This window comes from Mobula birostris, chromosome 14 (genome assembly GCF_030028105.1).
Source record: "Mobula birostris isolate sMobBir1 chromosome 14, sMobBir1.hap1, whole genome shotgun sequence".
Classification (NCBI taxonomy): Eukaryota; Metazoa; Chordata; class Chondrichthyes; order Myliobatiformes; family Myliobatidae; genus Mobula; species Mobula birostris.
The window spans coordinates 8,186,878-8,199,325 of NC_092383.1; the positions used below are offsets into that span (position 1 = coordinate 8,186,878).

The 12,448-nt window shown below is 44.2% G+C and overlaps 1 protein-coding gene across 1 annotated transcript in view; it reads right to left on the reverse strand.

Annotated features, from left to right (window-relative positions):
* itga11a (integrin, alpha 11a) overlaps positions 1-12,448 on the reverse strand; it is a 217,425-nt gene that overhangs the window by 16,648 nt on the left and 188,329 nt on the right. Inside the window, exons 25-27 of the mRNA XM_072278053.1 lie at positions 10,300-10,410; positions 4,209-4,313; positions 3,374-3,487 (exon numbers count right to left, since the gene is read on the reverse strand). Of these exons, the coding sequence (XP_072134154.1) occupies positions 3,374-3,487; positions 4,209-4,313; positions 10,300-10,410 (330 nt within the window). The remainder of the gene's footprint in view (positions 1-3,373; positions 3,488-4,208; positions 4,314-10,299; positions 10,411-12,448) is intronic.

Consider the following 12,448-nt stretch of genomic DNA (forward strand, 5'->3'; position numbering starts at 1 on the left):
TCTTGTCTGACCATTCTCCCCTGACCTCTCTCATTCACAAGGAGATTTTTTTGCCCACAGAACTACCGCTCACCTTTTTTCCCCCTCACCATTCTCAGTAAACTCTAGAGCATGCTGTGCATGGAAGTCCCAGGAGATCAGTAGGTTCTGAAATATTCAAACTACCCCTTCTGGCACCAACAATCATTTCATAGTCAAAGTCACTTAGACCATATTTCTTCCCCAGTCTGATGTTTGGTCTGAACAACAACTGAGCCTCTTGACCATGGCTGCATGCTTTTGTGCATTGAGTTGCTGCCACATGATTGGCTAATTAGAAATGTATATTAACAAGCGGGTGTAGAGGTGTACCTAATACAGTGACCACTGAGCGTAAATGCAAACTCTTCTTCATGCTCTTCCCTTCAGACGGGCGAAGAGAAACGAGTAACAGAGAAGACTGCTGACATTCACACAGAGGACAGAAGTAAATTGGAAGTAAAGACAAGTCAAAGAGTTTTTTTAAATGCACACTTTCCCTTTAAATAAATACCTCCATCAATTTAAGGGATCTACTGTTTCGAAAGCCAACTATTTCAGATGGCCTCTTAAAATAATCTCTAACATTTATTGTTTGAAAAGTTGTCAATGTAACAGTCTCGTCCAGAGGAGGAAATGAGAAACTCATATTGAATCGATTTGATAAGTTCCAACCTTTCAGACTTCATGTCACAGCCGTATCTGAAGATCAGCATTTTTACCCACAGCTTTAAGGATGATTTCAAGCCTGTGGCTTTTTCGTGATTTTTTCCCCCCTCTCTTGGAAACTATTAATACATGGTTTTCAGTAAAAAAGTGTTGTCTTACTTAGGCTGAAGCAAGACTAAGGAATCTGGAATTTAAATGAAATCCAGATATCACTTACCCTTCTGAAATTATCCTGATGGAATATTGTGAAATCTCATTGACAGTGTTTTGTAATTCAGAGAGGTGTGCATTCAGGTGGTTATGAGGTCAGCTGGCAGCTGGGGGGCAGCACTCGCACCCTGGGGTCTGAAGGTCCTGGGTGCAAGTCACATTGCTGAGTCTTGGGTCGGTAACCTAAGATTGCAATGCAGAGGGAGTGCTGTATTATCGCAGTGCATAGATTTGTACAGCTCAGGAAGAGGCCCCTCAGCCCATCACGTCTGTGCTGAACATAATGCCTAACCACTTCTGTCAACATTTGATCCACACTCCCCCATTCCCTGTATATTTATGCGTCCGTCTAAAATCCTCTTGCAGCCAATATTTTCTTCTGCTTCTGCTATCAGCCCTGTCTGTACTTTCTGGGCATCCACCAGTCTCTGTATCATCATCATCATCATCAGGTGCCGTGCCCAGTTTGAGCTTGGCATGGCCCACACACTCCTGTTTCGGGTCAAGTGGATCAATTCATTGGTATTCATTTCTAGTTCTCTGGCTGCTATCTCCATCATCATTTGTCTTTGTCTTCCTCTTGCTTTCTTCCCTTCAATCTTTCCCATAATTACCGTGCATTCTAACTCCTCTTTCCTAATCACATATCCAATGAAGTTACATTGCCTTTTCATGATCTCATACATTTATTCCTCTTTTTGTGTTTGCTCTGTTCATGACATCCTTGTTAGTTACTCGTTTCCTCCATGATATTCTTTGCATTCTCCTCAAAAACCATATCTCTGCTGCTTCAGTTCTTTTCCTCATGTTTCTAGATATTGTCCAACAATCTGAGCCATATAACATAACTGGATAAACGTAACATTTCAGTACTCTGAGGCGGGTTGTCATGTCTAGTTTAGTATTGGTCATTATACTCCTCAAACCGGTTGCCGTTTAGAGTCATACCCAGGACCCACTCTCTGTATAAGGTTAAAAAAAAACTTACCCACACATCTTTAAACTGCCCCCTTGCACCCTAAAGCTATTGATCCAGTATTCAACATTTCTTCACTCGGAGAATGATTCTGGCTCTCTACCCCATCTATGCCCCTCATAATTTTATAAACATTTAAAGGGTCTCCCCTCAGCCTCTGACACTCCAGAGCAAACAATCCAAGTTGCCCAACCTCTCACTACAGCTAATACTCTCTAATCCTGGTAAACCTCTTGTGGACCCACTGCACAGCCTCCGCAACCTCTCTGTAATGGGATAACCATAAACGGTAGTGTGGTGGTTAGTGTGATGTTATTACAGCTCGGGGGGGTCGGATTTTGGTGTTCAATTCTGGTGTCCTCTGTAAGGAGCTTCTACATTCCTCCCTGGTTTCCTCCAGGTGCTCCAATTTCTTCCCACAGTCCAAAGACGGTTTTAGTAGATTAATTGGTCTTTGTAAGTTATCCTGTGATTAGGCTAGGATGAAACTGGGGTTTGTTGGCAGTGCAGCTCAAAGTACCAGAAGGGCCTTTTCTGCACTGTGTCTCAATAAATATCTATCAATGGATAGAACAGGCAGTCTGCATCAGATGGACAACAAAAGTCACGTCTCTGAAAATCTTGTTTTATGGTGAATGAGGCATCATAAAACTGTGGCCATTGTTATATTATAGGAACACCAGAAGCTCCCAAAAACACTAATATGATCGCGATGCGATGCACAAGATGCTGGAGGAACTCAATAGGCCTGGCAGTGTCTGTGAAGGGAAATGGGCAGTCGACGTTTCTGGTCTGAGCCAGATGAAGAATCTCGACTGTCCATTTCCATTCACAGATCCTGTCTGATCCACTGAGTTCCTCCAGCATCTTGAGTGCTCCTGCAGATTCCAGCATCTGTCGTCTCTTGTGTCTCCAGTGTAGTCACAGTAATTGTTTTACTGAAACAGATTCAGATTTACTTATCACACGCACATCGAAACATACAGTGAAAATGCATTCTTTGTGTTTAAAACCAACAGGCCCAAGGATGAGCTGGGGCCAGCCTGCAAGTGTTGGCATACATTCTGGCGCCAACATAGGATGCCCACAATGTTTAGCAGAACAACACAAACAACAACAACAGAACAAACCCCTTTCCCACCCACCTACATGGACAGGTTTTGACCAAGACTCCAGGATAGCCCCTCCATTCCTCCCCAGAATAGTGTCATGGGGGTTACACCTTGCCAAAGGTTTGTTTAAATATCTCATTTAAATGCTGACAGTGTAGCACTCCCTCAGAACTACACCAAGGTTGTCAGCCTACTCTCATATTCAAATCTCCAAGTTAGGCTTGAACCCACATCTCTCCAAACCAGCGACAACACTTCTGCGTGAGCCTAGTGGGGGAGAGTGAAATCGCCAGTCAGATTCTCCCAACCCAAGAGACTACGGTCAAGCAATTCCCACTAATACAAGGTGACGCGTCGGCTGGTAGCCCGTTTCTCCAGATGCACTTACGCTCATGAGGGAATCAGTCAAGAGTCTTCCTGAAAGTTGAATGGTGTACTCTTCATTAGTTTTAAAATTCTTCACTTCACACATGAGGAGAGCACAGTTAGCATTGCTTGCATTCTGTTGGACAGAAAGCATTGAAAGTTAAAAAAAAAATAGTGTTTGGTGAAACTGAGGAGCAAATTGCAATGATGACGTGTCATTGATTTGAAATCAGCATCAGGTTTATTAACACTGACATAAATGATGGAATTTTTTGTTTTTCCAGCAGCAGTACAGTGCAAAGTCAAAGTGTTGGAGAATGTGGGGAGATTTGATACTGGTGTACTAAATTATGCGGGGTATAGATAGGATAAATGTAAGCAGGTTTTTCTCCACTGAGGTTGGGTGAGACTAGAACTAGAGGTCATAGGTCAAGAGTGAAAGGTGAAACATTTAAGGGGAACATGAGGGGGAACTTCTTCACTCAGAAGGTGGTACGAATATGGAAGGAGCTACCAGTGGAAGTGGTGGATGCAGGGTTGATTGTAACATTTAAGAGATGTTTGGGTAAGTACATGGATGGGAAGGGTATGGAGGACTATGGTTCAGGAGGGACAATGGGACCAGGCAGAATAACAGTTTAGCATGGGACTGGAAGGGCCTGTTTCTATGGTGTTGTGTTCTATGATTCTAAAATAAACTCTGCGTAGGAAATAACGCATGGAAGGACTAGGAAGGAAATAATGTACAGAGTATTTCACTTAATAAATAGATGAAAGTCTGACTGAGATGAAAGGACCTGACTTCAAAATGCTTCACATTAAAGTCTGGATTTCATGAAACAGTGAGCCTTCCTTACCAGCATCTCAACGTGCCTCAGGTCCTCTGCGAAAGCTTTTCGTCCAGGGAGCTGCCAGTATTGGGCTTCTGAATGACTGGTCACGAGGCACTGGATCCCATCTCCCTGCAGCATAAAGGAAGGTGCGCGTCAAGCAATTGGCATCAACACACAGTCAGGGAGGTGTTGGCACCAGCACGGATCAAAGGGCCTGTTTCATGAGATGGCTGCACCTCATAAGGATGCCATGTCCATGCTGAGGTCATGCAGGCTTTTTGTAAACAGACGACACAGCTATGTAACTCTATTCATCTAACACTTTATTTTCACCATGATATTTTCACTACATTACGGGTTCTGAAGAAATGGCATTTATCAGCATGGTAGCATGACAGTTCGCACAATCACTTTACCCCACCGGCGATCACCAATCAGGGTTCGATTCCTGCCACTGTCTGTAAGGAGTTTGTACGTTCTCCTTGTGACCATGTCAGTTTTCTCCGGGTGCTCTGGTTTCCTCCCACATTCCAAAGCCACATGGGTTAGGGTTAATGAGTTGTGGGTATGCTACATTGGTGCTGGATGCACATGAATACCTGCAGGTAGCCATAAGACCATCAGACATTTGAGCAGAATTAGACCACTTGGCCCATCGAACCTGCTCTGCCATTCCATCATGCCTTCTCCTCGCAACCTTTGACTCCCTGACTAATCAAGAATCTTTCATATTTTGCTTTAGATATGCTCAATGACTTGGCCTCCACAGCCATCTGTGGCAATGAATTCCACAGATTCATCACCCTCTGGCTAAAGAAATTACTCCTCATTTCTGTTCTAAATGGACATCCCTCTATTCTGTGGCTGTGCCCTCTGGTCGTCAACTCGTTCACTATGGGAAGCATCCTCTCCACATCCACTCTGTCTTGGCCTTTCAATGTACAATAGGTTTCAATGAGATCCCTCCCTCATTCTTCTAAACTCCACTGAGTATAGGTCCAGAGCCATCAAACGCTCCTCATATATTAACCATTTTATTCATGGAATCATTCTTGTGAATCTCCTCTGGACGCTTTCTAATGCTAGCACATCTTAGATAAGAGGCCCCAAACCACTCACAATACTTCGAGTGTGGTTTGACCAATGCCTTATAAACCCTGAGCATCACATCCTTGCTCTTATATTCTAATTGTCTTGAAGTGAATGCTAACATTGCATTTGGCTTCCTTACCACTGACTCAACCTGCAAATTAACCTTTGGGGAATCCTGTACGAGGACTCCCAAGTCTCTGTGCACCTCAGATATTTGAATTTTCTCTCCATTTAAAAAATAGTCTTCCTTCTACCAAAGTGTGTGCCATACACTTCCCTGCACTATATTCTGTCTGCCATTTCTTTGCCCATTCTCCCAATCTATCCAAGTCCTTCTGCAGACTTACTTCTTCCTCGACACTACCTGCCACTCCATCCACCTTTGTATTGTCTGCAAACTTGGCCACAATGCTATCAATTCCTTCATCCAAATTATTAACCTATAACGTGAAAAGAAGTGGTCCCAATACCAGCCTCTGTGGAATAACATTTGTCACCAGCAGCCAACCAGAGTAGATTAGATTAGATTATGAGGACACACAGTCCTCTTTTATTGTCATTTAGTAATGCATGCTTTAAGAGGACTGCGTGTCCTCATAATCTAATCTAATCTAATCTGGTTGGCTGCTGGTGACAAGTGGTAATAGGCCCTCTTTACTCCAACTCTTTGTCTCCTGCCAGTCAGCCAATCTTCTATTTATGCCAGTGATTTTCCTATAGCTTGTTAAGCAGCCTCATGTGTAGCAGCTTGTTTGAAGATTTAAGTAAACAACATCCACTGACTCTCCTTTGTCTACCTGCCTGTTATTTCCTCAAACAGATTTGTCCCTTCAGGGAACAATGCTGACTTTGGCCAACAGGTATTGTGTCTCCAGGTACCCAGAAACCTCAGCCTTAATAATGGACTCCAACCACTGAAGTCAGATGGATTGGCCTATAATTTCCTTTTTTCTGCCTCTCTCCCTTCTTAAAAAGTGGAGTATCACTTGCAATTTTCCAGTCCTCCAAAACTATTCCAGAATCTAGTGATTCTTGAAAGATCATTACTAATGCCTCCATAATCTCTTCAACTGCCTCTTTCAGAACCCTGGGGTGTAGTCTATATGGTCCAGGTGACTTATCTACATTCAGATCTTTCAGCCTCCCAAGCAACTTCACCTTAATAGTAGCAACTACACTCACTTCAAGCCGGCTGGTGATGTAGTGGCATTAGTGCTAGACTTCAGGGCAAAGGCTCCCGAGCTCGAATCCAGCCGGCCCCCTTGCATGCTTTCCATCCGTGCTGGGTTGAGCGTCGAGCTAGCAACTCGGCCTCGTAAAAATAAGAAAGCCTGCTAAAAAAAAGCGCCATCATGACGGCGTCCCAATGACTCCACTCGGAGTTAAGGGCTGAGATAAAAAAAAACAGCCCCTAACACTCTCAAATTCCTGGCATACTGCTAATGTCTTCACAGTGAAGAATGATGCAAAATACATTTTAAGTCTGTCTGCCATTTCTTTGTCGTCTCCCCCCTCCTCCGATTACTACCTTTCCAGTGTCATTTTCCAGCAGTCCAATATCTATTCTCGCCTCTCTTTAACTCTTTATATATCTGGAAAAACTTTTGGTATCCTCTTTGATATTATTGGCTATATGTCATCTTTTATATTATATGTCATCTTTTTTCTCATTATTTTTTAGTTGCTTTCTGTTGGTTTTCAAAAGTTTCCCAATCTTGTAACTTCCCATTAATTTTTGCTATATCATTTGCCCTCTCTTTTGCTTCTATGCTGCTTTTGACTTCCTTTGTCAGACATAGCTGCCTCATGCTTCCTTTAGAATACTCCTTTATCTTTGGGATGTATCTACCCTGCATCTTCAAATTGCCTCCAGAAACTCCAGCCACTGCTGTTCTGCTGTCATCCCTGCTAGTCAATTTTGACCAGCTTCTCTCTCATGCCTCTGTAATTCACTTTACTCCATTGTAATGCTGATACATCTGACTTTTATCTTTTCCCTCTCAAACTGCAGGGTGAATACTATTATACTATGATCACTGGCTCCTAAGAGATCCTTTACTTTAAGCTCCCTAATCAAATCTGATTCATTACGCAGCACCCAATCCTGAATTGCCTTTCCTCTAGTGGGCTCAACCACAAGCTACCCTAAAAATTCATCTCTTACGCATTCTACAAATTCCCTCCTTTGGGATCCAGCACCACCTTGATTTTCCCATCGATGTTCCAATGGGCCTCTCCGGTGAATGATATCTGTAATCTGTCAAGTAGGGGACCGTGCACAATTCTGATTTGATAGAGACAGATGTGAGAGTACGGAGGAACATCTGGAAAACTTCTGAAATGCCCGCTTCGCTGCCACTGCTACTGTGTGGTAACCGGAATCTCCGAAGCAGAAGGCCCCGAATCCTCGGCTTTGCTTGTTTCAGTGGCCGGGGCTAGGTCGAAGGCGCTCGGCAGAAGATGGCGCTTGGGAGGCTGTATTGGAGGGGCTGTTCGGAGGCCCGAAGTTTTCAGACGGACGGGCTCAGTGTCGGCTGCTTCCAAGGCATCGGCAAGTTGACGGTGCCTGGAGGTTTATGGCAGGGAGTTTCTCCCTTTTGCTGCCACTATTGGGGACTCAGGAGTCGATCGACTCGGGGACTTTGAGACTTTTTTTTACCATGCCCATGGTTTGTTCTTCATCAAATGATGGTATTGCTTTGCACTGCTGTAACTATATGTTATAATTATGTGGTTCTGTCAGTGTTAGTCTTTGGTTTGTCCTGTTTTCTGTGATATCACTCCAGAGAAACATTGTATCATTTCTTAATGCATTTATACATTTCTAAATGACAATAAAAGAGGACTGAGTGTTGTCATAATCTAATCTAATCTAATTTATATGTGACAAATAAAGCCTATCTTTAAAAAAGTAAAACCCTGCACCTGAATAACTGTCAGTAGCTGAAGCAGTATTGTGATCTTCTTATTGGTGATGCTCGGGAAGGGATCTGAGTAGTTTTGTGCCATGGACATTTGTCCATTGTCAGTTGCATTGAGAGATTCCCACACAGCCATTCCAATTCACCATTCTGGGCAGAATCTGAACTCAAAGCCCAGAGGTACAAACTAACCAATTTGAGCAGTTCAGTGCCCTGCTACATATTTAGATTCACAAGCTAGTTCCTGTGGCTTGCTCAATCTATCCACAGACTAATCCAACCAGACAAGGGGCTGGGAAGACTCCTTGTTAGAGTACCAGAGGCAGCATGATAGCTTCACGGTTAGCTGAACACTTTACAGTGTTTGATTCCTGCCACTGTCTTTAAGGAGAAATACACACAACGTGCTGGTGGAGCTCAGCAGGTGAGGCTGCATCTATTGATGGGTATAAACAGTTGACGTTTCGGGCCAAGGGCTGCCAGTCCTGATGAAGGGGCCTGGTCCGAAATGTCGACTGTTTATTCCCATCCACAGGTGCTGCCTGACCTGCTGAGTTCCTCCAGCACATTGTGTGTATTGCTCCACATTTCCAGCATCTGCAGTGCCTCTTGTGTCTAATGTCTGTGAGGAGTTTGTATTTTCTCCCCACATGGGTTTCCTCTGGGTGCTCTGGTTTCCTCCCAAATTCCAAAGACATATGACTAGGGTTAGTGAGTTTTGGGCATACTATGTTGACACTGGAAATGTGGTGACTCAGCACATTCTTTGCCGATTTGATTTGATGCAAACGACGCATTTCACTGTATGTTTTGATATACAGGTGATAAATAAAGCTGTAGCCAACAACTAGTGATACCGCGGTGTTATGGATCTGAAGAGAGGATGGGATTGGTAGAGTCTGATGGCACTTTGACCTTGGAAAGTACATCAGTGAATTGATCTCTTCTAGAAAAAGAACACCAGCTTGACAAGAAAAAGACAAAAATTCCAAATGTTTTTAAATTTGAGATTAGAATACAGATTCTTATGTGGGGGAAAAGGCAGATAACTAAGGAAAGTATTTCTTTGTATGAAGTGAGAATTATAACTTTCAGTGATAAAAATCAAGATTCTTCCCTGGAAAGGGAAAGTTCCAAACAGAGTCAGTCCTATGGAGGATGCTGCTAACATGGACCTTTCAGGAAGGAGGACTGGCTTCTGTGCTGTAAATAAATATTATCTTTATTTGTCACATGTGTATCAAAACATACAGTGAAATGTCTTGGACATTTCCTTTGTGATCACAAAACCCCGTTGGACATTGGTTGCTGTTGGCCTGCATCCCTTGCGTGGTGGTGAAACAGGCAGCGAGGCAGCAGTATTGCCTCGGTTGTAGCTAGGATAGGCCTCGGTCCTCAGGCTTATGTTTTAGCGTGGCGTCCAGGCTCGGTTAGGGGTGGCCTCTCCCATCGGTGCTGCCCTCCAGTGTTGGATCGGTGGAATTACAGGATGGACTGCTGGGAACCATCAATTTGCAGGACTGGTCGCTCAGGGACTTGGACTAAAAATGTGTTTTTTTTTTATGTGACTATGTTCTTTTCTCCCCCCTTTCATCATTATTTTGGATGCGCGTGTATGTTTTTGCACCTTTGGCCCCAGAGCAACACTGTCTCATTTTGGCTGCATCCAAGTGTAGTTTGAATGACAATTAAACTTTATTTGATTTGAAATATAACATGTGTTGGGAACGTACACGTTTCACCATGCAAGTTTCGTCACACCTTTGGCACCAACATAGCATGCCCGCAACTTACTGACCCGGACTGTACACCTTCAGAATATGGGAGGAAACAGGAGCACCTGGATGATACCCACATGGTCACACAAAGAATGTATAAACTCCTTACGGACAGCAGTGGGAACCGAACTCCGAACTCACTCCCTCCAGGAGAGAATCGTCTCTCTCTGAAGTGGATTCTTTAACTCCCAGGAATCCCTCCATTTCACTCCAGTCCTCCCACCACTTACAACCTCCCAACCACACAACAACAATGTTGCTAATGGGTGCCTGCCAGCTCACACATCCTAGACAATCTCCCGGTGTCCCCAGGCTTGTACTCACCAGAATGGTGGAGTTGTTCAGGATCAGGAGACGGTTGTTACCTTTGGTTGCCATGGGAATGGTCACCCTGATCACCAGGTGTCTAATGGTGAATTGGCCCAGATTCTGGAGCTGAAATGTAATTGACATAGGAACATGAGAACCAATAGGAAGACAGAGAGATCAATTTGCCCCACCCCCATCCACAGACCATAAGGGACATGAGCAGAAATAGGCCATTCAGCTCGTCAAGTCTGCTCCACCATTCGATTATGGCTGATTATTTATAAGAGATACAGCACGGTAATAAGCTCATTTGGTCCAATGAGCTTGCAGTACACAATTACACCCATGTGACGAATAAACAGGTACATCTTTGGAAAGTGGGAGGAAGCTGGAGCACCTGGAAGAAACCCATGCCATTATGGGGGAGAACGTACAAACGGGCCACTGGCGCGGTAATAGTGGTACGCTAACTGCTACACTACCGGGCTGTCCCCAAGATGAGAGGGATTTATCTTCCCTTTCAAACTCTTCCTCCTACCTTCTCCCTGTAACTTTTGGCACCCTTACTAATCAAGAACCTATCAACCTCCTCCTTAAATATACCCAATGGCTTGTTCTCCACAGCTGTCTGTGGCAATGAATTCCACAGATTCACATCCTCTGGCTGAAGAAATTCCTTCCCATCTTAGTCCTAAAGGGACATCTTAGAATGATCTCAGGGAAGATTAAAAGGTTGGCACAACACTCTGGGCCAAAGGGCCTGTACTGCTCTATGCTTCTGCTCCACTTTCTAAATAATAATTATAACAAATCCCTGTGTAAGAAGCAACACTTGAAAAGTAAATGACAGGTTATACAGCTCTTTGAGGATGTGTTAAGCCCCGTGTCACATCAGCTGGACCCTCAGAGCAGTCGTGGGACAGTGCAGCACAGCACGATTAGAAATGTCCTCTCTCAGTCAAGATGTTAAACCAAAGCTCACAGGATCTCACAGTACTTGGAGCAGGTTTGGAAGGCTATGTGACTGTGGTAGTGAATAGCGAGAAGCTGGTAAGGATGTAGTCAAAGATAAACGTTAACTTGATTTGTCACATGTGCATTGAAATACACAGTGAAATGTGTCATTTACGTCAAGTCAAATCTGTGAGGAACGAACTGGAGGCAGCCCACAATGACTCCACGCTTCTGGCACCAATATAACATGTCCACAACTCACTAACTCTAACCCGTACGCCTTTGGAGTGTGGGAGGAAACTGGAACACCCAGAGAATACCCACGCAATTATGGGGAGACCATACAAACTCCTTAAGGGCAGAGGCAAGAATTGAATCCCGTCGGTGAAAGCTGGTATTGTAAAGCGATACACTAACCATTTCACTACCATGCCGTACTGTACTGAACGGAAGAGTTCAGTCCCTTCTTTTTGAAGAACAGCGGGGAAGGGCGGTGAATTGGCTAATACATATCCCTGAGCCAATATCGAAGCAGCTTGTCTTTTCACTGCCAAACTGTGTGAAACTGACTGTTGTATTATACTGGCACAAAAGTGACAGCACTTCCAAATAAGTTAATTGGCTGTAAGTAATTTTGGGACATCCTGAGATCATGAGGGTTCCTGTGATGTGAGTAACACACACAAAATGCTGGAGAAACTGAGCGGGTCAGGCAACATCTATGGAGAAGAATAAAAGGGCAATGTTTCGGACCAAGACCCTCCATCAGGACTGGAAAGAAGACGGAAGAAGGTGGTGGGAGGAGAGGGGAAAGAATACAAGCTGGTAGATGATAGGTGAGACGAGTTGAGGGGCAAGGTGGGTGGGTGCAAGAGGGAGGATGATCAAGAAGCTGGGAAGTGATAGGTGGAAAAGATGTAAAGGGCTGAGAAAGAACCAATTTTGTAGGAGAGGAGAGTGGACCATGGGAGAAAGGGAAGGAGGATAGGCACCAGAGGGCAGTGATAGACAGTTGAAGGGAAGAGAATGGGTAAGAGTGGAGCTGGAATGGGGAATGGAGAAAGAGAGAAGTGGGGGTGGGCGGAAAATTACTGGAAGTTAGAGAATTCAATGTTCACACCATCAGGTTGGAGGCTAAGCAGACAGAATATGAGGTATTACCTTCCAACTTGAGAGTAGCCACATCATGGCAGTAGAGGAGACCATGGAC